General features: G+C 44.4%; 1 protein-coding gene across 5 annotated transcripts in view; it reads right to left on the reverse strand.

Annotated features, from left to right (window-relative positions):
• Nucleotides 1-27,443, reverse strand: part of LOC148389634 (uncharacterized) — a 191,283-nt gene that overhangs the window by 101,821 nt on the left and 62,019 nt on the right. For all 5 annotated transcript variants that reach the window (XM_088391123.1, XM_088391122.1, XM_088391125.1 and 2 more), the window contains 2 exons: nt 24,478-24,699; nt 6,939-7,049 (listed from right to left, as the gene is read on the reverse strand). In XM_088391123.1, the coding sequence (XP_088247249.1) occupies nt 6,939-7,049; nt 24,478-24,699 (333 nt within the window). The remainder of the gene's footprint in view (nt 1-6,938; nt 7,050-24,477; nt 24,700-27,443) is intronic.

Raw genomic sequence — 27,443 nt, forward strand, 5'->3', positions numbered from 1 at the left:
TAAGCAGAATATATAGCTACTATATTTTGGGTCCAGTTTGATTTTTAACATTGTATAAAAAGCTCAGGTCATGCGGCATGAGAATTCAGCAGTACACTGTAATTAGCAGAATGTATGAAAATGTACGAGTGATGTGTGCTCGCAGCTGCTGAATGAGAAGTCAATGAGCTACTGTTCTCACGCCAGCGCCCAAAGCCATCGTTCCAAGGAAGAGGCAAGGGGGGGGCTGACGGACGACATCATTCCCACTTCCTAATGATTCCACAAAATTCCCCACCGAAAATAGTCACCATATCAAAGAATGTTTGGTCACGTAGCATGGGAGCCTGTTGGGGAGGATGTTGTAAAAGGCCATGTTGAAAACGTGATTAACATTTGAAAAAGGGCTAAGTAAGCACTAACACTTGCTTCTTTGGAATTGTTTCAATTTATCCATTTGTTTTTTGGAGTCCGCAGGGGTTGGAGCTCGAGTTGCTGGAAAAGCGGCAAAGCGCTTGACTTTTCATAGTGTTTCCGACACAAATCTTGCGAGAGCATGCACGAGGAAACCTGAGCGCGCGCACTGACTCATCCCCAAACTGTTTTCAAATCAAATGATTTAAGAGTCCTAATGTGACAACCATGTGCAGAATCACGCTGGGACTGGACTTGTTTCCATATGCAAAGACACTCAGCGTCCCAAAAGGGAACAGCGGTGGTGGGGAGTAACGAAGTAGAAATACTGAAGTGGATTTTTCAGGTGTCTGTCCAAATATTTATTTTTCGGTGGACTTTGTACTTTTACTCCTGAAAATACACCCATAAGTCGACTGCAAAAAATCTTTAGGCCAATCGCAATTTAGCTTGCAGTGATTTTTATTTCCATACATAATGCAAAAAAAAAAAAAAATATTTTGTTTGATTTAAGTAGAGTGTGACTACTCACTCTGAAGAATCTCATCTTTGGGAAGCCTTGAGCTCCCCTCCGCTAGCATCAGCAAACCTGCCTCTGCACACAAGCCGCCAACACGGCACGCACCAGCGCTCTCTTCGGGGCACCGTGTCAAAACTTGGCCCGGCGCTTGCCAACAGTGCTGCCACGTCAAGGATTTGACAATAGCGGTGGCGGCGGCGGCGTACACGCGGCGTAATTAAGCAACAGAGGACATGGCAGCGAGGAAGAGGCGACGCACCCTGTGCCCTTGATACTCGGGTGTTGGCGTTGACGGCATTTTTTCTGACAGCTTCGTCTCGTCGGCCGTCCAACAACGCCTTACATCTCCTGACGTGCGCTTTACTCATCGCTGACGAGGAGGAGGAAGGGTGCGTGTGTGTGTGTGTGGGGGGGGGGAGGTTGTGTCTGTGTGTCCACAAAAAACACTAAACCTTGGCGTGAATATCAAGAAATTAGCTTGACTGCATCGGCCACAGAGACTCTACACGCTTTGCTTTCCAGCTCCAGGTACGCAAGAAATTATAATTCGAGTTGTGTCTTGCTGTAAAACACAATAAATAGTTTAACGTAAACTATATATACAATATGTGGCATATTTAAATGTTTTTTTTTTTCAGTAGCAGTTACTTTTAATTTTTCAACTCGCAACATCATTCCCGACCTTTTTTTTTTCTCCCTGAACTGTCCAAACTGAATCTCAGTGATGTCGGACTTAACACATACTAGAGAAGTCTTCCAATATTTGTCAAGGTCTCAAATTCCCCAAAGAGTGCAACAAGGAGAAACCCAGAAACGGAGATGAACTTTTGAGGTGCAGCCATCTTTCTAACAGCCACTCTTCCACTTCCAGGCCAATTTTGAGTTCAAGTCCCATCCCTTTCTTCTCCTCTCTCCCAGTGGTTCAGTGTCTTGATTTATCTGATGGAAGGAATTCTACACAAGGCTCGGGCTCCGGTGGTATCCTCCACTGTAACCTTTTCCCCCCACCAGATGTTCCGCTCTCCAAACACGCTAATGTTCATCCCCAAATCCCCGTACAAACATATCAAGTGGTCGCTACATGTTTACGCTGGCCACCGGCCGACACAAGCGACAGGGCCGGCGACACAAGGTTTTTTTTTTTTTTGGGGGGGGGGGGGGGGGGGGGGGGATGGCAAGAAGACAGACAGATGACAGACAGACAGACGGAGATGTCAGACATATGCTCGGGCCAGCTGACGACACAGCGATGACCTGGAGGAGTAAGTGGAGCTGATGTGAGGGGGGGGGCGAGAAGGGGATTGATCACTCCTGCAAATGTTGTAACGGCTGATACTTTAAGACAGACCGCAGCATCTGCATTCATTTTTTTTGATGTTTTTTTTTTCTTTATGGGGGTGCAGTTTACTAATCTAGAAGGAAGCAAAAAGCCTCCTCATGTTACTCGATTTATCAAATCAAGCTGAGATGTGGATTCGAGTCACAAAGCAGTCTGATTGCCTTAAAAGAGGCACAAAATGTCTAGTTTTGGGTCGTAGAAAAATGGAGATGATCATTATTGGTATTTATCATGGTCAAGGTGGAAATTGTGACTTTTCCATTCAAGTCGTCGACTTTCTTCTGGGTTCTGATTGGTTAAATGGGTTTTGTAGGGCCAGCTGTTTATCTTATTTTTCTTTGTGGGGCGCCATCTTTGATTTTTCTACGCATCCATCCAGGGGAATATGCAGAGCAGGGACGATAATATGGGGGCGTAGGAGGAGCAGCAGCAGCAGCAGCCGGTAATGCTGCCCTCGCAGTGACCTCGCCCATGACACAATGAGCCCCAAATGGCAGACAAGAGCGAGGATCAAGTGCTTCAAAGTGCGCCGGCACAGATAAACCCCAACAGGCCCTCTTTGAATGATAGTGTTTCTTTTTTTTTTTCTTGCAGAAATTATGTTGCTACCATGACACCTGGATTGCATAGAGCCAACACCTCATCCAGTTAATGGACAAGAGCAAATAAAGACCTTGCTTGGATTACCAAAGATGCTTAAAGCAGACATGAATCGCTTTTATTGGTCGGACTCCTGGACCCCCACCCCCCCAACTTGCCATGTGTGCCAAGATTAATATTTTTGGATTTAAAGATTACGATTTTGATGAAATTGGGATACGGATTGTGTCAAAATGCAAGGTTTATAGCAACACAACAACTATGATATGTCATTTGACGATCAGACTCAGCTAGACGGGGGAAGCTACGTTAACAACTCAGTTTAGCTCGTCAAACATTAGCAAACATAAAATCAAAGATGTGGAAATTATTCAGAAGATGCACCTGTGCATATATAGCACGTGCTAAATGCTAACAGAGCGCAATGCTTGATCAATTTACCGTATGTTAAAGGGTTGTATAAACACTAGCGAGTAACATTAGCATCAACGCTAACACCAATTAGCAAACTGCCACAGTATACAGTAACCCAATGTTACTCTCCATTGTGACAGTAATGTTCTTTCACGCAGGAGTGGTAAGTTACTTTAATAAGAAAAATCCAAACCGTACAACACAACTGTACAAGAACCCATTTCTTTCTTCCCTTATTGATCATCGCTTGAATTTGAAGCCTCGAGTCTGTACGACCTTTGTGGCAAATGAGGCTGCCCATTTGAGAACCTTCTGATTTGGATATTTCTTTGTGGCCCTCCATCGCAAGCTGGACACGCTCACCTTGGGTTTATTGTTGTCATCTGTATTCCGTGCCCTACTGCGGCAGAGAGACAACCGACATTGATTTCCTCTTCCCTTGTCGTAATGGAAGTATGAAAGGTTTGAGTGGTTCCTATTTACGAGTGACGCCTTCCTGGGCTACTTAGCCTTGAGGCCGCTGAATGGATGGAGAGCAACAAGGGCAACCAAAAGCTGTTTGGTAAACACCTCGCAATGTTTGTACAAAAGGAGTTTGAGGCTGAGGGACGCGCCATAGACTTTACATTTGATAGTTAGACATGTGATAGACATTTATGAGCTACCGCTGGATTTTTTTTTAGCCATTTACTGTAATTGGACTTAAATGTTGCATTCGTTTAAGTTGTGTCTTGACTCGCACACAAATTCAGGTTGCGTCGCCGCTACAGGCACAAAAAACATCGTAAACCGAGGACGTTCTGTACAAAGCCAATTCCCGGCGACTGATGTAGGGAAAAAAAACAAAGCTTCAGGCGGCCTCAGACTTGTGGATGGTCGTGTCTATGTGCTGAAAGCTATTAATTTCCACCATTAGTCCCTTTTGAACATCCAGGGCGGAAAAAGTCTATGCTCACAAAACATGTTTTTTTTTTTTTTTACAGGTCGCATAATTCTACTCGGGCTGCCGTTTCATGTTCAAGTAATGTGAGATACCTTTAATCTCGAAGCTGACTTCTCCGCTTTATGATGAGCCCGAGCGGAGAAACAGAAGGAAGAGCTGCGCTTTTCTCGGTAATAAAGCCCAAAAGGGGACGGCGGGCGCTCAACCTGTCAGCTCGCAATCTAAATGCATGCAGGATTGCTTTTAAAGTGGGTGCCGCTGATATCCCGCTATGATGTTAAGGCTTCGCCTGACGGGTGGTAAAAGCCTAAGAAGAATCTCCTACTCGAACGGCAAAGGAACAAGTTGTCGCTTTCTTGAGGAGAAAAAAGGAGGAAAAACAGCAGCACGTTGTCCTCCTGCGCTGATGTCACATTGATTATGCTGATCATAAACTGCGTTTGTTTACCCCCCTCGCTCCGAGCTGTCAGTCACCCATCTGCGGAAATGAGCGCGAGTCACACTAAAAGCCATCTTTTCCGTGTTTTGCCCGCATTTGCGGGTCACGCCGCCGAGAAAGACGTTCCCAGCGGAGGCCGATTTTCCGCCGCGCTCCGGTATATTAATTGCTTTTTAATGTCAGGCTCTTCTGCTGGAAGTTGTCGCGTACTAACAAATCAACAACAATAAGGTTCTTTAATGTCGCCGGTGCGGGCCGCAGCCACGGCTAAAAGGGTACGCTTACTGAATAATCCATGCCGGCTGCGGCGGAGTGGAGGCTGCTAACGGAGGAGTGGGAACAAGAGGCCATTTGGCTTCCTTTCCGCCGCGTCCCAAGTGTCCCCTGCTCCCATCTGTGCGCATGTAGTGGCAATATGGGACTTTGGTGCGAGCGCTGATGGGAAGATGTAATAGTGATCCAGCTAATCCAGCTAACCCAATGAAGCAATGTGACATGCGCAACCCACCCCCCATCACCCCATTCTCGTCTTCAAGCACAACTTGGGGCAAAATTGGAGTTCTGCATCCATTATTAATCCGCACGCTTATCAAGAGGAGACTCATTGTTCTGTAATGCCTTGAAGTAGAAGAAAAAAAAAAGGAAATTTGTGAGGAGAAGCCTAAAATTTCAACAATTTTTTGGTCATTTTTAGAAAATATATATATATATATATATATATTAAAAATGATCGACTCAAGATCCACAAAGATATCCGACATACTATACTGGAAGTGCTACACCTAAAATTTAGAAGATAAAATAAATTCAAAACATCGTAGCGCCTATATGTTGAATATCGCATCACTTCTTGTTTGGTTTTATCGTCATTTTGGCTATCATCAACGGATAGTCTTGAGAAATTACAAAAACAATTCCAAAAGGGACCGAAAAATTGACCTAATTTCTGTTTTGAGTCCCGAGGATTCACTTTGAAGCTTTTTACTATCATTAGCCAAATACGCTAAGTGCCTCAAAATTTTGCATGACACTAAATTGTTCCCCCAAATATATTTTGATGACAATATTAATCATTATTGTTTTTCAAAGTTCATGTTTATGTGCTCCTGCCCAGCATGGCGTTGAGTAAAGATTATGTGTTGTGGGAAGGTGGGGGTCGGCTGCGAGGGGGGTGGGGTGGGGGGGTGCACAAGGGGTCATCAGTGAGTGTTTGGAGCTTGAGTTACAGGGCCAGCATCTGCCATCCGGTCATCAGGCCCTCATATCCATCACTGGGCCATGGCGTGGTGCAGCCCGGGTTTTGTAAAAACACCCAGAGGAAATGGAGTCTCTGGGCCAGACAAGAATAAAATTAGCTTGATGACTAAGTTCCTCCTCGGGTCCCAGCGGGAAAAGAACTCTGCCATTTGTTTTCATTACTTCCCTCGGCTGTAGAAGCAGCGCCGGCATTATGTATGCGTGCGAGTGCCACTTTTGTTTGCGTGCACGCATGTTCGGCCCGGGTCGCCGGCCACTTCCAAAATGGCCGCTCTGTCATTTCCACGACCGGGGTTTTAATCAAACGTATTCACTCGTAAACACAGCACTCCCATTCCGAAGCCGCTCCGGCATGTGTAATATTTGCGCTCGGGCTCTCTGGAGGTGACATTAGCGCTTGGACCCGTTCCACGTGCATCCCTCACGGCTCGCAATATTGCCTTCTGCTACTTTATTGTGTTTTTTTTGTTTTTTTTCCCCGACGAACTTATAAACACGCAAAGGTTGTAAACATTGATTCGCTGGCAAATGTGTTTTCATTCATTACCTCTTTCGCGTATGACCTCAGAGTTAGAAGCGTGCGTTCGGTTTATTTTGGGACGGAATGTCATATTTTGCGGCTGGGTCCGAATATTAGGTACAGCCGTGTTTGCAATTCTGCCTTTGTCGAATGTAAACATAATCAGATGTAAATAGCCGCAGCCTAACAACAACACATATTCACAACAACGGGCCTCAGAATAGAGTCCCAGATCAAAACAAGGAAGCGGAAGACGCTCTTGTTTGTAAACTGTGACAAACCAGTCCAGAAATACTCTTTTTTTTTTGTCTTTTCTAAAATGGCTGTCCACAAATTCCTCTCAGTGCTCTGAATCCATTCACCAATTACTTCCTCCCTCACTCCACTCTCCCAGATTAGTTCCAGCTTTTACCCGTGGTGCCGTTCAGAGGTAAAGTGAAGACATCATGTAGCTCTTTAAAGCATGTAGCATTAACACCTCAGCCCCCCCAGAGTAAACCCTCGAGTACTGACCCACTGCTCTTTGGGACGCAGCCGTGTGGAACGGGCGGCGGCCGGCCGGCGCTGCGCTTCCCATCTCACACCTCCGCTGGGAGGAAGGGATCAGGACGGGAAAGACTGGACCTGATGGAGAAAAGGAAAGTGTGCCATAAGTCGAAGCCTTCGAGCCGCCTTGTTAGAATTAGAGTAAATATTTGCCTTTTTCGGTCGTCTGCAGCGGTACAAATATAATGATGAGCATTTTAGCACAAGGGGCTTGTATTTTGAGCATGTCACACCGATACGCCGCACTTGTGAATAATTGAGACAACTAGCGTGAGAGTTGTCATTTAAGGGCCACCATTAGTGAGGACACAGGAAAACCACCTCTTACCAAAAGCATCAAAAATTCATGAGCTCAGTAAAGAAACCGGCCACGTGACGACGCATAAGCCAGACTGTTGGCGGGACTGGAGAAGAGGCGTTTGGTTCCTGTTCAACATGCTCTCCGGGGAATTGAAAAGGGAAATTTTAAAGTGTGAAAGTGTGTTGCAGCACAACAACAACGGCCTGTAATTCATCTGGATATATTTATCGACTCTTAAAGCGTTGAAGTAAATGATGGTGATGTTGACAAAATATCACGGTGAATAAACGCAGAAGAAAAAAAATCAAAGAAAGTAGGCTAACTGTTAGCTTATCTGCTAGCATATGTTTCATATTTCGACTGCGATGAACAACTTCATTTAAGGTTTCGTCATCGTACCTTCCGAACCAGATTAACATTTACAAATGTTGTTTGCAAGAGTAGAATTAAAAAAAATCGATGATGTTTGAGAGCTAGCTAACAATCAGGCCGACGCTAACTCGGAAAACCAACGCGAGTATCTTTGCTTTCCCACTCCGGATTTCAAAGTGCACTTTTATCAGCAAAGCCAAGCTTTAATTCTGCGTCTATAAATAAACTGCAGTTGTGGACACACACCCGCTGAGATAGAGAACAACACATGTTTTGTGTGAGGCCGCTATAAGATAATGCATTTACATGTGTATCCAGGGGAGGATGGAGAGAAAGCAGACGAATTACACGACTTCCTTTTGTGGGCTGAAAAGGGGGGAAGTGATTTTCTCTAATGCATCTCTGTGTTGTGTCCTTGTCCTCCCACCATGCCGACTGTTTGGGGTCCTGCGAAAACATGGGTCAAGGAGAGTGTGTGTGTGTGCGTGGAGTGGAAAAAAAAAAAAAAAAAAGTTTGCCAGTGACAAGGAAGTCAAATAAAGGGAAGAAAAGCTCCATTTCCCCAGCTAAACGTACCCCAGGGAGGCGTAAGGGAGTGAGAGGGAGATCAAGAGTGAGAGGAAAGGTTGTGAACCGACAAAGGCTGTAGATTTACAACTGGCGAGGCCCTAAAGAGCTCTGCCATGCTTATTCCTACAGCCAGTTAAAACAAATTGTGGCCATGTTTCAATCACCCACATCCTCCCTGCGAGCTCATCCGCCCGCGCCAGGCTTTTTGGCCCGCTTTGCCCTCAATTATTCTTGAATAAATACTTCAACTGAGGCGTCTTCATGCATTGGAAAGTCCCCCCGCCTTCACACACTCTTCGCCACGCACTCCTCTTCACAGAACACGGCGAGGTCCAAAACTCTTGACCCCCTTCCCCGAGGATGAGAATACACGCTGCCCTCGTGTAGGTTTGATTGCAAATTTGCGCTGGAAGCTCCGAGGTAACCCGATCCACTGTTTGATTTTAGAGCGACGTCGGGGTGAAGGAGCAAAGGATGGGTTTTTCTTGTAAGGGGGGGCGGGGAGGGACACGAATGGGGGTCACAGGAGTGACTTTTTCATGTTGCAGATTAAAAGCAGATGTCAGTGGGATTACATCCCCCGGTGTCATCACTCACACCTCACCCTTGTCTGTGCACAGAGAGAGAGAGAGAGAGAGAGAGAGAGAGAGAGAGAGCTTTGGGAAGTTCTCTCAAGGAGGTCAAAGGACGTGGATGACGCTGTCCTGCAGCTAAAAGTGAGATATCATAATTATATATACACCTCCGGGTAAATAAATAAAAAATATATATAGATATTTCTTTTTCTAATATCAAACACTCTGCACACTCCTCAGCGCATTTATTGTGAAGGAGTCGCAGGAATGTGACGAGCACCGAAGTTTTTAGCCGCTGAATACTGAATCATAGCGGCGCGCCGATTCATCTTAATCCACTTTTTTCTCCCTGGCTCTCTTTTTCCCTTCGAATGGATGGAGTTGAAATATTGCCTGAGAGGACTGGGATTCATTAGGTCTCTGACAAAGCATGGAGAGGATCAAGCTTTTTAAAATATATCCTTCTTCAAGAGAAGTGAGTGTGACATGAAAGATGAAAAAGAAGAAGGCGGGGGGGGAGAAAAAAGTTTGTGCCGAATTCCAACACTTAGTGAATCATTTGGGCTTAAATAAACAGAACTATACACACATGCGTGCACAAAACAGTAGCAAAGTGCTGGGATCCAGTTTATTGATCCAAGTGACTGTCTGGGAGGGAGGGGGGGGGTTAGTAGCAAACTAATATTTGGGCAACCCATGCACAAAATAAGCGCCAAAAGTTTATGCGGTCATGTATCATCGCCAAGTTTTTCCTAATTTTTTTAATAAAGTTTGAATGAGTTTTATTATTTATATTTATTCAATGTTTTTAATCAAAAGCCATGAGAATAAATCAATGTGTCCACATCTGACTGAACTGAGATCAACATCTCCGCCAAACGTATTCATTGAGGCACGCTTAAATGTCCCCCTGCCCAAAAAAAAAAAAAAAAAAAAATAGCTAACTCCGCTCGTCTGCACCAAAGCTGTGATGTCACACGGGCTGGAGTTGCGCCGAAGACGACCGGGCCCACAGGCTCGGGATCAGAGCGGCGAGTCGCTTATTGTTTCTGACAGGAACCACGCCGGGGCCGCGAACCGGGACGCAGCTGCTGAGAACGTCGTCACATCACCAGTCGTTTGGAGCGCCGCGACGAGATCGGGGGGGTCGTGAGTGCATGTCACAAGGGAAGTGGGGATCAACTATGACTGCGGGTCGCTGTACGAACATTGTTATGATATGGAAAATGGGAACGGTTTTGACTCAATGCTGGCGGAAGCATCGGCTTTCGGCGCTTGGAGGAAATGGAGAAATATTTCAAATTGAATTATCACCTCGCAATTTCCCCACAGTGATCTCAAATGATAATTCAAATTTATTAAGAGATGGGCTTTCCAGTTCAAACTCAAATTTTCCCATATTAACACAAATTTGAATGTATTTTGATTTAGGGTCACACAGCACGCGGCAAACCGAGCTCTGCTTGTCAGCGACTAAATTTAGTTTCAAAGTAACTTTGTTCGCCTCTTATCTCGCCTGCTACACGGCGGGCGCACGCAAGCGTCGAGTGCCTCACGAGAACGGGGCCGAGAGCCCCTAGATCTTCCTCTTGAGCCGCTATCTGCTCTCTCTTGACCCGGCATGTGTCTCGAAATATGCTAACGGGGGCCGACGCGGAGAACAGTCAACCCCTCCAAGATATTAGCGGGCCGAAAGATGCTGGCCCTCAAGTGGCTCTTTTCTGCTTGACAACACACTAAAAAAAAGAAATAAAAAAGAACTGTGTTTCATTTAAGATAAACAGCTTTTAGAGAAAATTACTCAGAAAGACCTCTTAATGCTCACTTGCTAATTGCAGTTATTTCTGCTTTCATTTTGCGACTTTCAAAAGCTGTTTTGTTCCCCTGCTGTCGATAACTTTGCTCAGGGCTGCAGAAACACTACAAACACTCAATTAAGATAAAAAAATTGTCATTTTGGAAATACAACAGACAGTCTAGCACCATGACTTTGTAATGTTTGTAGCGTTTGGTTGTTAATTCCCACAAAGCGGAAAGAATATGTTTGTGTATTGTTGTGTGCTATGTTTGTGTGTTATTGCTCCGTTTTAGTAAAGTAGCAGTAGTTTTGAAAGTTTAAAAGTAACATAACATCTATGCTAGCTTCCATTAGCCGTGCCGCTATATGCTAGCAATAAGCTAGCAGACTTGGTTTCATTGATAATTGTGGTGTCAGTTTTACAGAAAAATAGCCGTTACATTGTAGCAAGCACGCTTGACCTCTCACTCGGAGAAACACGTGCGAGTCTTTTTGTGTCCTTCAACACATTCTTTTATGTAGCTGACCTCCAAAATTGTTTTTTTTTTCTTAAACTGTGGTCAGGGACTGGGATGGGATTTTTTTTTCTGTGGGAGTGGGATGGGCCGGGAGTGAAAATCTACTTCCAAGTCTGCCTCAAATTCAGACTCAGTGCGGAATTCAAACAGGCTGCGATGTAGTTGGGGGCCAAGTGATCATGTGACCTGAAATTGGTCCTTATTGCGACATAATGCAGCGTAAGGCCACATCCTCATCTTTAATATCTCCTCACTGCCTTGACCTGCAACCCATATTCTGGATTTATATCTCAAATCTGCTCCCTTTGACCCACAATTAACCTTAATGAAAACGGGAAGACTCGCTGCCTTTCGTGTCTTTCCAGCCCGCATCCATTTTTTTTTCTCCCTCCCATTGCTTTTCTTTTCCAGCACGTTACGTTCATCCGATGGAAATCAAGGTAATGACGAAGCGAAGAAAAAGAATGTTCTTTCAATAGATAATTAGGGAGATTGGTTTACCAGGGCCACTCAAAGCTCATTCACATGCGAAGGGGCCGAGGCCCGGCCCCCCGAAAGGGCTCCCAAGAGAGGCATCGGCCCCCAGCTTCATTTCTCAGAGCAGGTGCCTGGCAGGTAGTCAATGGAGACGGCCGGCGGAGATATACAAGAGAGTCATCCTCCCGCACAAGGGGGTCAACATCACAGATCAAGGGTCATGAGCAGAGGTCACAAGGTCAATGTTTAGCACACACGGAAGCGGTCAGATGACTGGATATGTGTCCCGGGACTTTTAGCCGGTGGCGCCGCGTGGACTAGTAGGCAAGACGTTTCGCGTTTTATTTAGCACTGTGTGATGTCACGTCTTCATTTAGCTAACGGCACTCGGTCCATGACAAACACGCTCGAGTTCGTTTTCCAACTTTCCAAGGTTTCTATTTGATCACATATGTGTTATCAATAGTATTGATACATTTCATTTTACAAATCAAACTCATCGGCCGATTTCTTTTGCCATAAATATGCTCCGAGCCGCTTCCCATGACAAGGTGATACAGGAAGAAGAGGTCAGAGGTGACGTGCACTCTAATTTGTAATTGAATCTCAGCGTGGAAAAGCGATCAGTCATTGCCCGTGGGCTGCCACCGAGGAGGGACGAGGAATCTTTCGCCCTCCTCCCAAGTGGTTGTCGTTGGAACTGCAGCTATGGTTTTCAAAGTCACGAGCTTTTCGCAGTGATGACACAAAGCAAAACAACTCGGGCCAAATAGTTGTACTTTTAGCGACCGACCGAGCGTTCTCCGTTAGCATTGGTGCCAATAAGTACAACAACATATCGGATCTGCATGTCAATTTCTCTTGTTCTAATCAAATAGAAAGCCCGCAGAGTAAATATCTATCTTCTTATAGCCCGGGCTGTTTACAACACAGCCGCGGCTGTATAAACGACGCGTGGCAAATGAAGAATTTCTTTTAAGGCGTCGGGCATATGCCCGATATAGGAAACCCATAGCGTCAGTAGCTCCATATTGGATGCGGAGGTCAAAGGCTAGCGAAGGTCAAAGGTGTTGTTCTCCTTTCTCATCACGAAGTGCATTAACATCTTCTGCCCGTCCCGTCACGTCCAGATGGCTCGGCGGGCCCGCGGACAGATGCTCCGGTTTTGAAAATGCACCGTCGAGAATATGCGCGGCTCCATCATCGCCACATCATATTTCAAAAGGAAGATGGATATGGATGCATAAATAAGGACAGGCTGCATTAAGTCATTGATTCTCTGCGTGTAGCTCAACTTTCACCGAAATTCTTTGAAAGAAAAATGCTGTTGACATGAAAGAAGTTTTGTTTTGGGACCGAGGGAAGAAAATGTAAAGAGATCTGAGCTGAGGACAAGAAACGGTCAAGTGAGCTGATGGGATTTGACAGAGATCGCTATTGTTAAATGAGAAGTTCACATTTAATTTACACTGCCGTCAATCTGAATCAGATCCAGTTTAAATTGTGTTTCACGCCAAAGCCTCAGCCCCTGCACACTCAGCAAATTGATAATTGTATATTTAGCAACTCTTAAATTATTTAAAAAAAATAAAACTATAAGGATCCCATACAGAGGTACAAAAAATAAGACAATCAGAAATAAGGAAATAGTTTTGATTTATGAAAATAAAGTCAGACTATTACAAAAAAAATAGGAAAAAATATAGAAGAATTTTTTTTCTAATACTAATAGTTTTAAAAACGATTTACGGATGTGATGCATTCTTTAAAAGTGTATTTTATGAGTAGAATATTAGCTAATAATCTTATTTTGATAAAGTCCAAATATTGTCAGGAAAGATTTTATGTAGGAAAACAGTGGGAGAATTTTTTCAATGACAAAATCGATTTTAGTACAAGAATAAACAGACCTTTATTCTGTCTCTTCCTTTCGAATATTGTATCATCACTTTACAGTGTGAGAAAAAGCTGTGGTTGGAGTGGTGCCAGTTGAAGTACAGTAGATAAATGCCTGTTTATGGGCGTACTCGGTGTGACCTCGCCTAAGGGAAAAATAGGCAGACACTTCTTAGAAGCAACCATCAGATTGTATGTGAACTGTCTCCGAGGGTACAAGGTTTTATCAAATTGAATCTCTTAAAGTGCTTATCCTACCGTTTGTCCTATTAAAGGTTTTAACGTGTCTCTCTTCCTTTACAATAATGAGGCCTTCGAGTAAACAGCGTAGAGTTAGCCATTATCGCCACACGCTAATTAGTTAAAGCATTAGTGAAAAAATAAATTAATTAAAAAAAGAAGCTCTTTTGGCTCTTTAAGTACTTATAACTGTAATATTGTATTTTTCCCCCCTCATATTTCAAGTTTATTCTTGTGATGCTGCAACCTTTTATGGAAGTTCATTTGTTAACCACTATATTTTGTTCACATTTTTTATGGCTCATTAAACATGAATTACCTTGGAAGAATCCCTATCGATTATGAAAAAAATAAAATCATCATGATTTGCTCAATCCTTCCCAATTTCAACTGTCTGAAAAAATCAAGTGATATAGCAAGATGGGAAAATAACGTGAAGGAAAAACAAAATACCAAGGGCTAGCTAGCTAGCTAGCTAACTTGTGTATTTTTGGATAGTTTTCTACCGCCTTTTGTGTGAATAAATGTCACATGCCTGCCAAAGCCCGTCTGATCGATTAAACGGCGAAATCAGCAAATCGTGGCTGTTAATCACTTGGCGTCCCGTCGGCCAATCGACATGGCGCTCTGACGGGAAACCCCGCCCCTTTGGTTGCCAGTCATTATTTTTAAGCGCGGCGAAACCCTTCAAGGCATGCGAGCAAGTCAAACAAACGCGGGCGTTCCAGGCCGCATGGCACCCTGCCGCGAGGTTTGGCTTGGGGTGCCTCGGAGGGACACACACATTTGTTCACACACGCGCACACACAACACCAGGCTGCCCGGAGACCTCCGACATGAACCTGCTTCTCTCACTCAGCAAGACATAAATCAGCCGGCTCTCAGCGGCCCTGCTGGCCCCTCAGCGCCATGCTGAACCTAACTCCACGGGAATCAAACGCCTGTAACAGGATACAAAAACTAATCCGGGCCAGAGACAATCGCCGGCACAGAGAGGCTGGAGGGGTGCTGATCGAAGACCATATCCACCCCTCCCCTCCCCAAATCCAACTCATCTTTGTCATGAGACCTTTGGCCCCTGCACAGAGGCGACATGCTATTGTGAGGTGCTACTGGTCTGCTACTGAAGATGTAACCTGTCAGGTTTCTCTCCACCCTAACCCCACCACTTCACTTCTGGACTCTCCAGATGGCTCTCTCAGCTCACTCACACAAAAACAGACACACTAACTAATAAAGTAATCAGGTACAAATACTTTTTAGAATGTCACAAAATAGCTCTCTTGAATTCTGTCTTGTACAATCATATAGACACAAACAAAGAAGAGTTTCACAAATACTCTAAGTGGTTGCGTAAGATGCAGTCATGTCGTTTTTTATAGAGGATAAAAAATAGCTGCCTGAGAAGAGTGATATCTGTCTACAAGAGTTGTCCCACCATTTGTGTGCAAAGATTGAAAGGGTTGTAAAACATCAATGCTAATCGTTAGCATGCCAATCGTATTGTTTATATATTAGCATTATAACATTGGCTATTTTAAGCTATTGTACATTTTTTTTCCAGTCAAAGCAAAACATCTGTCAAAACAATACACACGCACATACTATAAAAACAAAAATAGTTAAGTGTGAAAATTGATTTCGGCGGCTACATGGATCTTAAGGCGTCTTCTTGTAATTCTCATACGAACAAAAAAGTGCTCACGGGCGGCCACAGTAAACGATCCAGTAGCTTCCCGCTCGAGTCCTTCTGCCTGAGCGCATCCATCCCAGACTCCATCTCCCCCCCCCCCCCCCCCTCACCCCTCCCCAAGCAGTGTTGCTGGAATGCCTCTGTACTCTGCTGTCCTGATAGAGTGGCCACTGTTTCACTGCGATAACATCAGGCACCAGGGCCTGCACAGCCATGGGGCTCCGAGACACACTTTTATGACTTAAGTGTCTGGGACACATATCTGCAGCCATCAGCTCCTCTGTACACCCTCATCACATACTTGCACACATGCACTCCTGCGCACGCACAGCCACCCGCAAAGCATGCAAATGTGCGCGCAAACTCACAAACACGTCTTTGTTGACTCGGCTCCGAACGAAATCAGCTTGTGTTTGATTTGCGACACAGGCTGTGTTATTATCTGCAAATTAAGCTTTTGAGGCTTGCCTTCAAGGCAATCACTGAAAACACCCTCGATTGGAACAAGCTAGCGTAATCCTAAAATTGCTGCAAAGGTTTAGAGTGGATAAAATGATTTTGCTCATATTAAAAAAAGGCTAATTGATCATTATAAGATGGTTTTAAGAGTAAAGTAAAAGTGTTCATATAGGTTTCTGTTATCTGAAGTATACAAATGGTATGTAGTGGAAATTCTGGGGATTTTTTTTTTTTTAATCATTTTTAAGATACTTAACTTGAAGGATTTTTCAATTTCCTGAAAAGTGGTGACTGCAGAAATGTTCATATCGTGGGTTTTTTGGGGGGGAGGGTCACTATAGTAGATTTATATCATATTTAGATTTGCTACTGGTTGATTCTGTCAAAATTAGGGGTGTAAAAGAAAAAAAAAAGTTACAATTCTACCACCTCTTGTCTATGCACTCATGCATGATTTTAAAGCAGCAAAACCACCAGATTCATTGGAGTGAGCAGGGCCTGGACTGCACTTGAAAGCAACCTCCAAAAAAAAAAAAAAAAAGACGCAGTGCACCCTTGATGGACAGCACCACTTGACTCGTCCCCATTGACGGTCAGTCACTCAAAGCAAAAGGAGGATGAGATGAGTTTCTCAGGGGAGTGAGGATAATAAAATCAGTGTGTGTGTCGTGAGTGGGAGCCATATTTGATGGTCTAACAGAATGAAGGTCTTTGGCGGTCTTTTAGCTAAAGCAAGCACATTTCTTTGAAGCCCAGCCACCTTGGCTGCACAAGCATTACCGGGCCCGAGCTTTTCTATACATTAAGCGCAACACAAGTGCATTACGGACCGCCGCCCCAATTGTACTCTCTCTTGTGAGTATAAATATGATCCCAACAGACCTTTTGATTTGCTGTTTTTTTTTTTTACTCGCTTGCCCCGGCGCTGCTGCTTCTCTTCTTCCTCCCCTCCCGATCGGATTAGGATCGATTGTAGCGTAGCAGAGCCCGGCCCAGACGCGAGGACCGGGACAACGGCGTGGCGCGATTGTGCTCCTCATGCCCCGCCTCGGAGACTATTCAGGCGACTAAATAGAATGATTTGCCCTTAGATGTCAAATTTCCTCCGAGACAAGGATGTCAATACCAATTAGATTGTCTGCAGTTGCCTTAGTTACGCCAGCCTGCCCCACCGCGCCGCCGCCGCCGCCGAGCCAACCTCCTCCACTCCAAAGACACACTCACTCTCTTTTAACATCTCACTCCCATCGCTCTTTTCTTTTTTTTTCTTTTTTTTTTGTAAGCAGAGTGGTGGTCTCGGCACCAAGCCTTCAGCCTCAAATCAGTTTTATGACTGGCGCTGTGCAGACATTAGGCTAACTCCATTAGCCTCTCGGACCGAGATGGCCTGAGGGGATACTGTGGGGCCACGATGGGACTGAGTAGGTAGCCGGGTGTGTGTGTGTGTGTGAGTGTGTGTGCGGTGAAAGGGCGAAGGAGGGGCTAACGCTGTCTTAACGCACAGTCTTTTGGCATCTCCTTAAAGGTCACTGTCTGCTGGTCGGAGGAGGCCAAAGCCCAGCGGAGCGAGAACGTAAACAAGAGAAGGAGAAGAGGGCAGAAAAATGGATTAACGAACAAATGTAATTAGGAGGAAAGGGAGAGACTGGGAGAGAGGACTGTCTCCACTTAGAATGGTGGCTCCTGCAGGCGCTTAAGTGCAAACATGACAAACAGATGTGGCCATGGCTGGCCAGACACAAGACTACACACACTCATTAGTATACAAGTGCGCCAACACACGCATGGATACACATCTTCTCCGCTTCCTTTAACGCTACTTCACCTCTCGGAAGCACGTTGGGTGATAAGAAGGCCGCTTTGCAAAAAAAGTCAATGCGACGCTGATTGCTGTTAGCTATTTGAGAAGCGGGATGGACCGTTTGGACCGAGACAACGATAGGAGAAGTTGCAGAAAATCGTTTCGACACTTTTGCGGACATGGTGTAAAAAAAAGGAAGATAAAAAGCCAAAACCAACATTCCTCCGATACTTAGAGTCTTGGGAAGCTTTCCTCACGACAATGTGCTCTCTGTTTATAACAATACTCCAATATGAGGGCTTACTATCTCTGGCAAGCGGACACCATGAGACAGATTTGTCAAGATAGTGTGCGACACAACGGGCCGGTTCTGAGAAGAATTTCATTGAGCCGGGCCGCTCATGACGCAAGGCACTCTGGATGAGTAACTGTGAGGTAAATGCAGGTTTTGTTAGCGTGTGTGATGTATTCACATCAAAACGGCAGGGTGCTTTAGGTTGAGCCTTGGGGTTTTATTTGAGAGGCTGTCATGTGACTAGCGGCTAGTGTCAACCTCTATTGTGACCAATCAGTACGTCTTTACGCCATTGTCAAGCTTGACTTGGGTTGAGCTTGAACGTGAGCGTAGAAATACGATAGCTTTCAGGGTATTGCCGCCAGTTAATTAGAGATGATGTCATGACACTTCATCTTCGAGATAGACGGCGATGATCAGTTCGGCAAATTTGACAAAAAAAAAAAACTTAAAAAACTTAGCCGATAACTCAATGCAACTTTTCTTTTCTCCTTTGTATTTTTGTAAAAAATAATGACTTTTAAAAATCTCAATTTATGTGATTATATTATAATAGTGTTGGATGCTTCTCTTTGATTATGTATAAAAAATAACCCATCATAAGCTTTCTTCATTGATTGAACAAAGATGAAGTATGACAGCGTTTCAACTGAAGTTAGCCAAGATGGCTACTTGCCCTTTTTGCGGACTAAGAGTGAATCAATCGAGACTTGATTTATTGCCTTAACTCTTGTTTACATAAAATATATGTGCCGGGTGCTTGGCCGGCCTATAATGTTTCAGTTTGTTTTTCTATCAGGAACATGAAACTGTAGACTTTTTTTTCCAGTTTTTTTTCTTTTTGTCCAGTGCCTAATTAGTTACTGCAATTGGCTAAAATCAATACCTTCCCAGAAAGCCTTCGAATAAGGACACGTTAGCTCTGTTTTCACTTTTCTGTCATCGGGGAGCAATGAAGAAATAATGCAGTACAATTATTCATGTTAGTTAGCAGGATGAGTTTTGCAAAAAAAGATTTTGGTGCATTTTGACAGGGTTTTTTTTTTGGGGCATATTTCCTTAAAATTTCTAAATTATGACCAAATTCAAAAATACGCAGGAGGTATGTATCAATGACGGCTACGACTTGGCAGAGGAATTTGCCCAGGCAATCCTCGACATTTTCATTCCATTTCAAAGTTGATTTAACCTCCCGGTGACACTCGTTGCAGATGCTTTGAAATGGTTGTAAAAGAATAGTTTCTGCATGATGGCGTCTGCGATTAGGCGGCACATCTGCACCGGCAACAAACACACACACGCACGCACGCACATACACACGCCCCCGCAACGGCCCCCTCCAATTTCAGATCTTGGTGTTGGTTGGCAGCCAAGGCAAACATTTCCCGTGAATAATTGCACGAGATTGATTTCAACTGGGCCGATTAGATGGGGTTTTCGTAAGAGAGGTAACAAAAGAGGCACGGCGTCAGGAATGGCAGGAGGAAGTCGAGGAGATGCCGAAAAGATAAACAGGAAGCGGAGGAGCGACTTTGACAAGCACGAGGATTCTATAACCAGTCCGACCGCAAGCCTTTTAAAGGTGCATTTCTGCTCGCCGCCGGCGACGGGAACGCACGTCCCGTCTAGAAGTCTGACGCGCTCGTCAGTCAAATGGGCAAAACAAATGTGCGCGCTCTCCACTTATTTCTCTTTTACGCTCTGGGCCCTCCGAGGGTTTTCCCAGCTCCCTCCGTGCTGAATAAGCATGCGGAAAGTGACCATTAAATCTATTGCTGATGGAGAGACAAGCGAAGGGGAACGTCAATATTAACGTGGACAGGATTTACTTGCGCGACAGGCCGCCCCTTGCCGTGACATCATTGCCGACGCTCGACAAATTGCAACGTGGGGGTGATGACGTCAATCAAAGCTTCTCATTTGCCGTTTGGGATGCTTTCGGTCGACTTAAATGCTGAATGAAAGAAAAAAAATATTCATAAATAATAATGAATGATGTGCAGTGTAATTGGTGAAAAATGAAAGACAATATGAAATATTGTTGGAATGATAATATCATTCGTAATATCATTACTATTATGACTGAAAAATTTGGAATGATTGAAAGTTATGGAATAAAATAGAATCTTGGGACATTTGAGCAAATAAAAATGTCCTCTCAAAAAGACATCTTATGTCCAATATACGGCCACTAAGCACTCCCCCTCGCCACCTACTTGAGGAAATACGGTAGGTTAAGAGATTAAAGGCTTGTTTCGTAACACCCGCTCATCTTTAAAGTCACACTGCCAGCCTTTTCGCCATTATCGCTGCAATTAGACGCCGCGTAATGAAAAAAGCATGTGAACGCGCATACTCCATAAAATCCTACTTTCAGCACCTCTGAAATTAGAACTTAAGTCCCCCCAGAGGGGCTATTAGGCGACAAATCCCCGCCATTGACCAAGTTCTGCCCTCTGCCCGCTCATGACTGACACCCCTCCTCCTCCCAGCCGACCTCTTTGAAGTTCATCGCCGCGGCGACCGCAGCATCACATCCTCTCTCCCGAAAGCGCAAAATACCGCTCGGCCCCTTAAGTACGCCAGGGAAAGAGTGAAGGCAGGTCTGCGGGAAGGCAACCCGGACAAATCGGAAGGAGCCAGATGTTTGCGTCCCGTGCAAACTTGTGTAGACATGCGCTTGCCGTGGGCTTGCATTAATGATGGCGGGGATCCATCTTAAAGGAGGGGCGGGGGAGTACATAGGTTGCGGCCATGCACACACTCACCAAGTCACATGTGCTTGCAATAAGTTGATCCGAGCCGCTCTGATCCAACAAACAGATGCAAGAAGGCCAATGTTCTTTTGCCTAAATTGGGGGGTTTTCAGAAGGCGGGAGAAAACATTATAATTGGGTCCTATCAAACTTTATTTATATAGAAATTATAGCTTGACTTTTAGTAGTGAATGAGGGGAGGAATTAAGCAAACAGACGAACATGTGCCTGTCGTGCGTGCTGCACGCCAAAAAGTCATCACGACCGCACGGATTTATTTTTTTGAAAATCCGTCATTTTTGTCGACAATGAAAGCCGTTTTAATGATTTATCTCCAACTTTGGAAAAGGCCTGCTCATAAAAATCATCATGATATTTTTATAGGGCATTCATTACTCTCATTTAAAATTTAAATTTCCATTTGAGTAAAGAGCAAAAATCATTGTGTGAGTGCTGCACAATAGTTCAGGGGAATTTTATTTTTGGACATTTGATGGAAATAAACCCTTGGCCTCTGATATAATAAAACTGGGAGATATTTTTTTTTTGTTCCTTCTAAATTCCAATGACAAACATGTTGCTCAATGTCAGTTTGAAAATAAACACCAAAATCCACAAGCTAACCTACGCTAATGCTGCACTAATGCTAACCTAAAATGTCAACCACAGGCTAACAGATGCTAGCTTAGCACAAACAAATCATACAACAGTACTCAGAAGCAACCAAATTGCTCATTTGTGACACACATCACTCCTGGGCATAAAATACTTGTCAGAAGTGTCATGACTGGAGAAAGGATTGCTTGAAAAAAAAAAAGGGCGGGATAAAAGAAGTGCAACAGAAGGGCAAACGAGAGTGAATGAAAATGTAAAGATTGCGTGGAATGCTCGGGGCTGAACTGCGGATGAACCCCGAACCCCAATCTGCACCTGACAGACGACGTTATTTGCATTGACATACAACCGCAAGCTAGCAGCCGGTGAGTCAGAATTCCACATTAGCATGAAGAAGAAAAGCGCGTGAAAACAAATAAAAATATAGAAAAAGTAAATATTTCCGCCATGAGAGAGAGTGTGGGAATATTCCACATCCCCGATAATTGCGGTACATTTAATATGTTAACATCCTGTGCCGCGTTGCCTCAAACATACATTGAGGTCTGGAGGGAGTGTGCATGCGAAAGTTTTACAGTCAATCAGTGGCATTTTCAAACGGGAGGAGAAAAAAAAAATAGTGGGGAGCCAACCACTTAAGTCAGGGAAGTATAGTGCGCTTTAACAGAATTGTGCAAATTATTTTTTATGGTCATTTATGGGTTAGCGTGTCACTTGGCACTGTTGCTAGGCAGATTTCTTTCAGTTAAAATGTGAATATGAGCATGCTCTTTAAATAAGTTCTACATGAAATAAAAAGTCATGTTACAAATAAATAAAAATTATAATAAATGAATAAATGATAGTAAATGACACCTTCAATTGTTTTGGTTTGGTTTTGTAGTTTCTTTATCCAATATACTGCAAAATATAAATATATGCAAATATAAGGCTCCAGTGAATTTTTTCAGTTACTTTGAGGCCTAATATTTTATTTTAAAAATTACCCCTCAGTACTTAAATCAAGCAAATACAACTGAAGTATATTGAACAAAATGTCGTGTACTTGCTGACAAAAATCTATTTCAGCTACTCTAACTCGAACAATTATTTCAGTGATACTTTTGCCCACCACTAGAGGGGGCTCATGAAAGAATACGACCCACACCGGCCTAAAAAGATCAAAACGCGAGATGGTTTCATGTATAATAGCGTACGTTTCGGATCCAGATTTTACACGCGCCGTTAGCACCTTTTGTGCTCTTGTCACATCGTCGCCGGCGTGATATCTGCGAGCTGTCATCACCTTTTTCAACGGCGAGAGTGCAGGGAGCCAACGACGACCGCCGAGCGTTGCCGTCGGAAGAGCGTTTAAGCCGCCTAATGCCATGTTTGTTTTGCTACGCGCTCTCCAGACTCCCGCGCCGCCATTGGCGCGTTGGCTGCCACGCTCCTCCCCTCTCCCTTGCCCTTCATTCACTTTCCCCTCACTGGTTATTTTCTTTCCCCCCATTGGGCTTCCCCTTCATGTCGGCCTGTTTCCTCCTCCTTTTTCTGCTTCTTCTTCTTCTTCTCCTCCCACAGGGGGCCGTTTGCATTCCTGCCAGAAGGGGCGGAGGTGTCTGCGATCGGGCCTTCATAAGGACCGGCCTACTGCTCTCCCTGGGAAAACCGGTGCCCCCTACTAGCCTGGCAAAGAGGGACCCCGGCTTCTCTTTGAGAGCACTGACAGCCGAGACAGCATTTGCTTTTTTGCAAAGGGGTAAAAAGTGAGCACATTACTACTGCAGGAGATCCAGAAGAGTCTGCTAACATCAGAACGGGAGCAAGCAAAGGAGGGAGGGGGGGGCTGTTAAAGAGGTAAGTCTAGGTGGGGAATGTAGGCCCGAAATGAGTTTGGAATATGATCCACGGGCTGGAACCAGTCAACGTTTCTCGACCTGACGTGCGTATGAGATAACATGGAAGCCTTCTCTCACACACACACACAAAATTCCACTAAAGCATTGGCAACATTTAGGGAGGCTTTCTCCCCCATTTTGTCCCCCCCCCCCCGATACTTCCTGGCATATAGCGCCCGACACCAGGCACAGGGGCGGCGCATTGATCTTTCATCGCGCCATACATTTAAAGCTGACGGCATGAGGGGAGCAGACCCCCCCCCCCTTTTTTTTTCTTTTTTAAACGGCGGCCCGTTTGGAGCCTAACTCGGATTGTTCCCCGTTTCCTCAGATTGTTTTTTCACTGAGTCAGGCCGCCGCGCCGGGCCGCTCTGAAGAGGTAAGGCGGAGTTTACGCAGACGCTCGGGGCGGCACGTAACAAGCGGGACACTCACACAATGGTCACCAGCACGCTTGTTTCTTGGCAATTATGCGTGCGTGTTAAAGCGCACAGAGGACACTCAGCATGCTAAGGCAACCCGCTTTGTTGAATTCACAATACGGATTTCAGGCGTACTGCGAAGTTGAATGGAGCTTTGGTTTGACACCGGTCGTTTGAAAAAAATATAGAATTTATATTTAATACAGAGTCAATTGATCTGTTATATGTGCGTGCTTCAAAATGCACTTTATATTTAATAGAGAGTAGCCATTTAATTTTTTTGTAATTTAGTTAGGTATCAAACACTCTACTAAGTATTAAAAAAAATTCCCGGTGTTGTTGTTGGATTTATTTCCTTCCTCCTCCTGTTAGAGGTCATGTGTCTCGCAATTTTTTTACGATCGCTTAAGCTTGGGCTTCATGTTTTCTTGCCTATCGACAAGTTGCTTACAAATTGGCAAATTATAGTTAAGTGGTGCCTCATCATTTTAAAATCTGCTGAAATGATCAGCATCGACGCCGTTACATGACACTTCAACGAGCGTCCGTCCAGTTCATCCGAGCTAAATCTGACAGTGTGGGATCGATTAAATTCAAGGATAGTTGTCATATAAATTTGCATGTCTCACTTGTGAGTATAAAAAGGAAACCGTTGCTTCCTTTGGGCCGCCCCCCCAACGACAAACAGCTGCCGCACGACTCGTTTGAAGTGCACTTGATCACATGACTTCATCGCATCCTCAACTATTAATCAAAACCGTTTTGGATTAGCGAGAGGGGAGCCGAAGAAGGATGGCTCTTAACGCAAATCAAATTGCACTTAATCGGCTCAAATTACCTTCATCAATTTGCATGAAAGCCTCGGCGGTGGTCGACGACGTCCAATCATACGGTTCATTGGCGAGCGCGTGGGCGCGGCCCGCCTCGTATCCCGACGGTATTCCATTGATCCCGCGGCCGACTGGCCGGCCGGCGGCGGGAGGAGGAGGCGACGGGCGGGCCCTGAACTTGGTCATCTCGCCGGCGTGATATCGGGTTGCTCCGCCGGGATCTGTTCGGACTGGGAGAGAGAAACAGACTTTGGATCAGCGGATCAATTTTCACTGGACCTTGAATCTTTTGTTTTATGGAGTTTTTAGGAGGCACACAGATGGTCACACATGACACATCGATGGAGCCAATAGTGTAATGTCACAACTGCCGGGTTATAAATAACCTAAATTGGGTGAAATACTGTCGCTAACCCAGCGCCGGGTCCAAAAGTGACCACGCTGGGTTATTCAAACGGAGATTCAGGATTCATGATTGAGCTAAATAGAGGCTCACTATTTGGCAAGCAGAAGGTCATTCTCCGCTCTTGCTAGCTTCGCATCCTGTTTAGGTCATAGCATTGTCACATATATTACGAACAATACTTTTAAAATGCCACTTCACAAAAGAAGTTCAAGCTACTCTAGGTTAAAGATGTGAGATTAGTATTTGGCAAAAAGTAGGTCATTTACAGTTGCAGATTAAGGCTTAGCAATATATGGAGATAATAATGCTGGAATGCACAAACACAAATATTAAACATTCTCAAAAACAAACAATACAAAAAAAAAATACTGAATCACTTGACAATGCAAAGAGTGTGATTTACTATTTGGCAAGTTCAAGCAACATTTAGATGTGGGCTCACTATTTGGCAAGCAGCAGGACACTCACTGCTCCTACTTGACTTATACATATTTATTAAGTCTTAATATGTATTATCATAACAATATAGAACTAATAAACACCATAAAGCAGCATCATTTAAACGGCAACTATTGTTAATTGTCATTTTAAAAGTGGATGATCTTGTTCTGCAGCAGTAAGCGAAGGCAAACAGGATTAAATGTCTTTTCATAATAACCCTGAAATCGATTGGGATGAAAAAAAATAAGAGATTGTGGTCTTTGCTTTAGCACCACACACACACACACACATACACACACACACACACACACACACACACACACACGATCGAGGTTAAGGAATCATGACTAGATCATGTTTCGGGTGTAGTGTACACAAAGTGGATAGGTCTAATTAATGCGCTCCATCATACCAAATATGCATTTCATAAGAGGCGTGGAAATCATGTGACGTCCAGGCTGAAATTGAGCAATAATGAATACAGACGACGACGCCACTTGGGCCCGGCAGAGAGAGACAGGATGTTTCAGCAGTGAAACCAGAGCCGCTCGCCATCTTGTATTTGTTTATTAAGGATGCGCTTGTACTGCCTTATACTCCCAGGATGCTTGTAACTGAGAGATCGGTGCATGTGGGGCCATCGGGGCGGGCTATGAGCGGTGAATTATTTATTGAGGAGATGGGAAAATAACACAAAAAAAAAAAAAAAAAAATCATTGATGGACAGGAGGAGTCGTAACGTAGCACTTTAAGGATTTGGATTATTAGTGAAAAGTTGCGTTTAATTATTTTTCCATGCTTGTGATTTATTTGACAATATTTCCAAAAAATCCTTCCATTTTTTTAAGTGATTGCACATAAAATTTTGTTTATTTTAAGGCAATTATTGGACTTTCCACTGATCCGATCAGCTACTTCTGATCAGCAGTGGCGTGCAAAGCGGGGGGGCCAATGGGGGCGGAGGCCCCCTCGTGATCGTGATCATTCCCCAAAATGATGTTTGTGTAAAGTGTTGTAAATGGTGTCTTTTTCTGACTAATATAATCAACGTCAGCATGTTTACGCCGCCGGACCGAGAAATCGGAGATCCCAACAGAAAACAATCTGATCTCCGACCGAGGAAATTCACTTCCCATCAATATTTCTCCATAGCCAGATTTAAATGATTTGGTCGGATATAAAATAAATCACATCTGGTTGCTTCCTCTCCCTGCTTTGTTGTTGTGGAGTTTTTGTTTTGTTTTGGATTTTTTTTTTTCCTTTCATGTGAGCCAGCCAAGGAGAAGCGAGAGTAGGCTGCCTTTTGTCATTCAATGGGCTGAGCTCTTTTTGGAAATCACTGTCCTCCTTCCTCTCTGGATTCCCACGTGGCCGCAATCCTCGTACGCTCCTAAATGACGCTGCTCAACGATTGACGTTACATGACGACTGCGATTCGACTTCCCAAAGTATTTACGACAACAGGATGCGTGTAAAACTGTTAAGTCAATATGACCTTATTTTTTATTTTTACAAGAAAATAATAAAATCAAAGAAATCTGGAGATAATTTACAGCTGGAGCCGCCAGCATATCACTGTTTAAGCTAAAAGCTCCTCCATTAACGCTTTTGTGCTGGCTCAGCAAATAATCAATCATGCTAGTATTGCTGTTTAAAGGAGGATTTACTGAAAGCGACTGACGAACTCGCCGCTACCTTCCGTCATACGAGCGACAGATTATGATATGGATTTTACGAAGCTAACTCGAGTAACCGGGCTTTGCGTATCGTAAAAAGACAAAAAGCAGGCCGAGGAGGTTGTGCAAAAGTCGGAGCGGCGTAAAATGCCAGCGATTCGCCGAGCATCTGCGACGCTGACAGCCTGATGATTTGCAGGCCCCCGCGTTCAAACGAGCTCCATGTGAAGACTTTATTTTGCACAAATCAGAGCAGAGAGGGATTTGCATCCAGAAAGGGGGATTCTTTTTCTATTTGATTTGTTTTAAGCAGCTTCAGACACACCCTTTACACTCTCCCTCGTGTGTGTGTGCGTGTGTGTGTGTGCGTGTGTGTGTGCGTACGTGCGTGCGTGCGCATGCGCAAATGAGGGCTACATATGTAAGTAAAAGGGATTCAACTTTTTAAAGC

Source organism: Syngnathus floridae, chromosome 12, assembly GCF_059516105.1.
Source record: "Syngnathus floridae isolate MCC-2025c chromosome 12, RoL_Sflo_1.0, whole genome shotgun sequence".
Classification (NCBI taxonomy): domain Eukaryota; kingdom Metazoa; phylum Chordata; class Actinopteri; order Syngnathiformes; family Syngnathidae; genus Syngnathus; species Syngnathus floridae.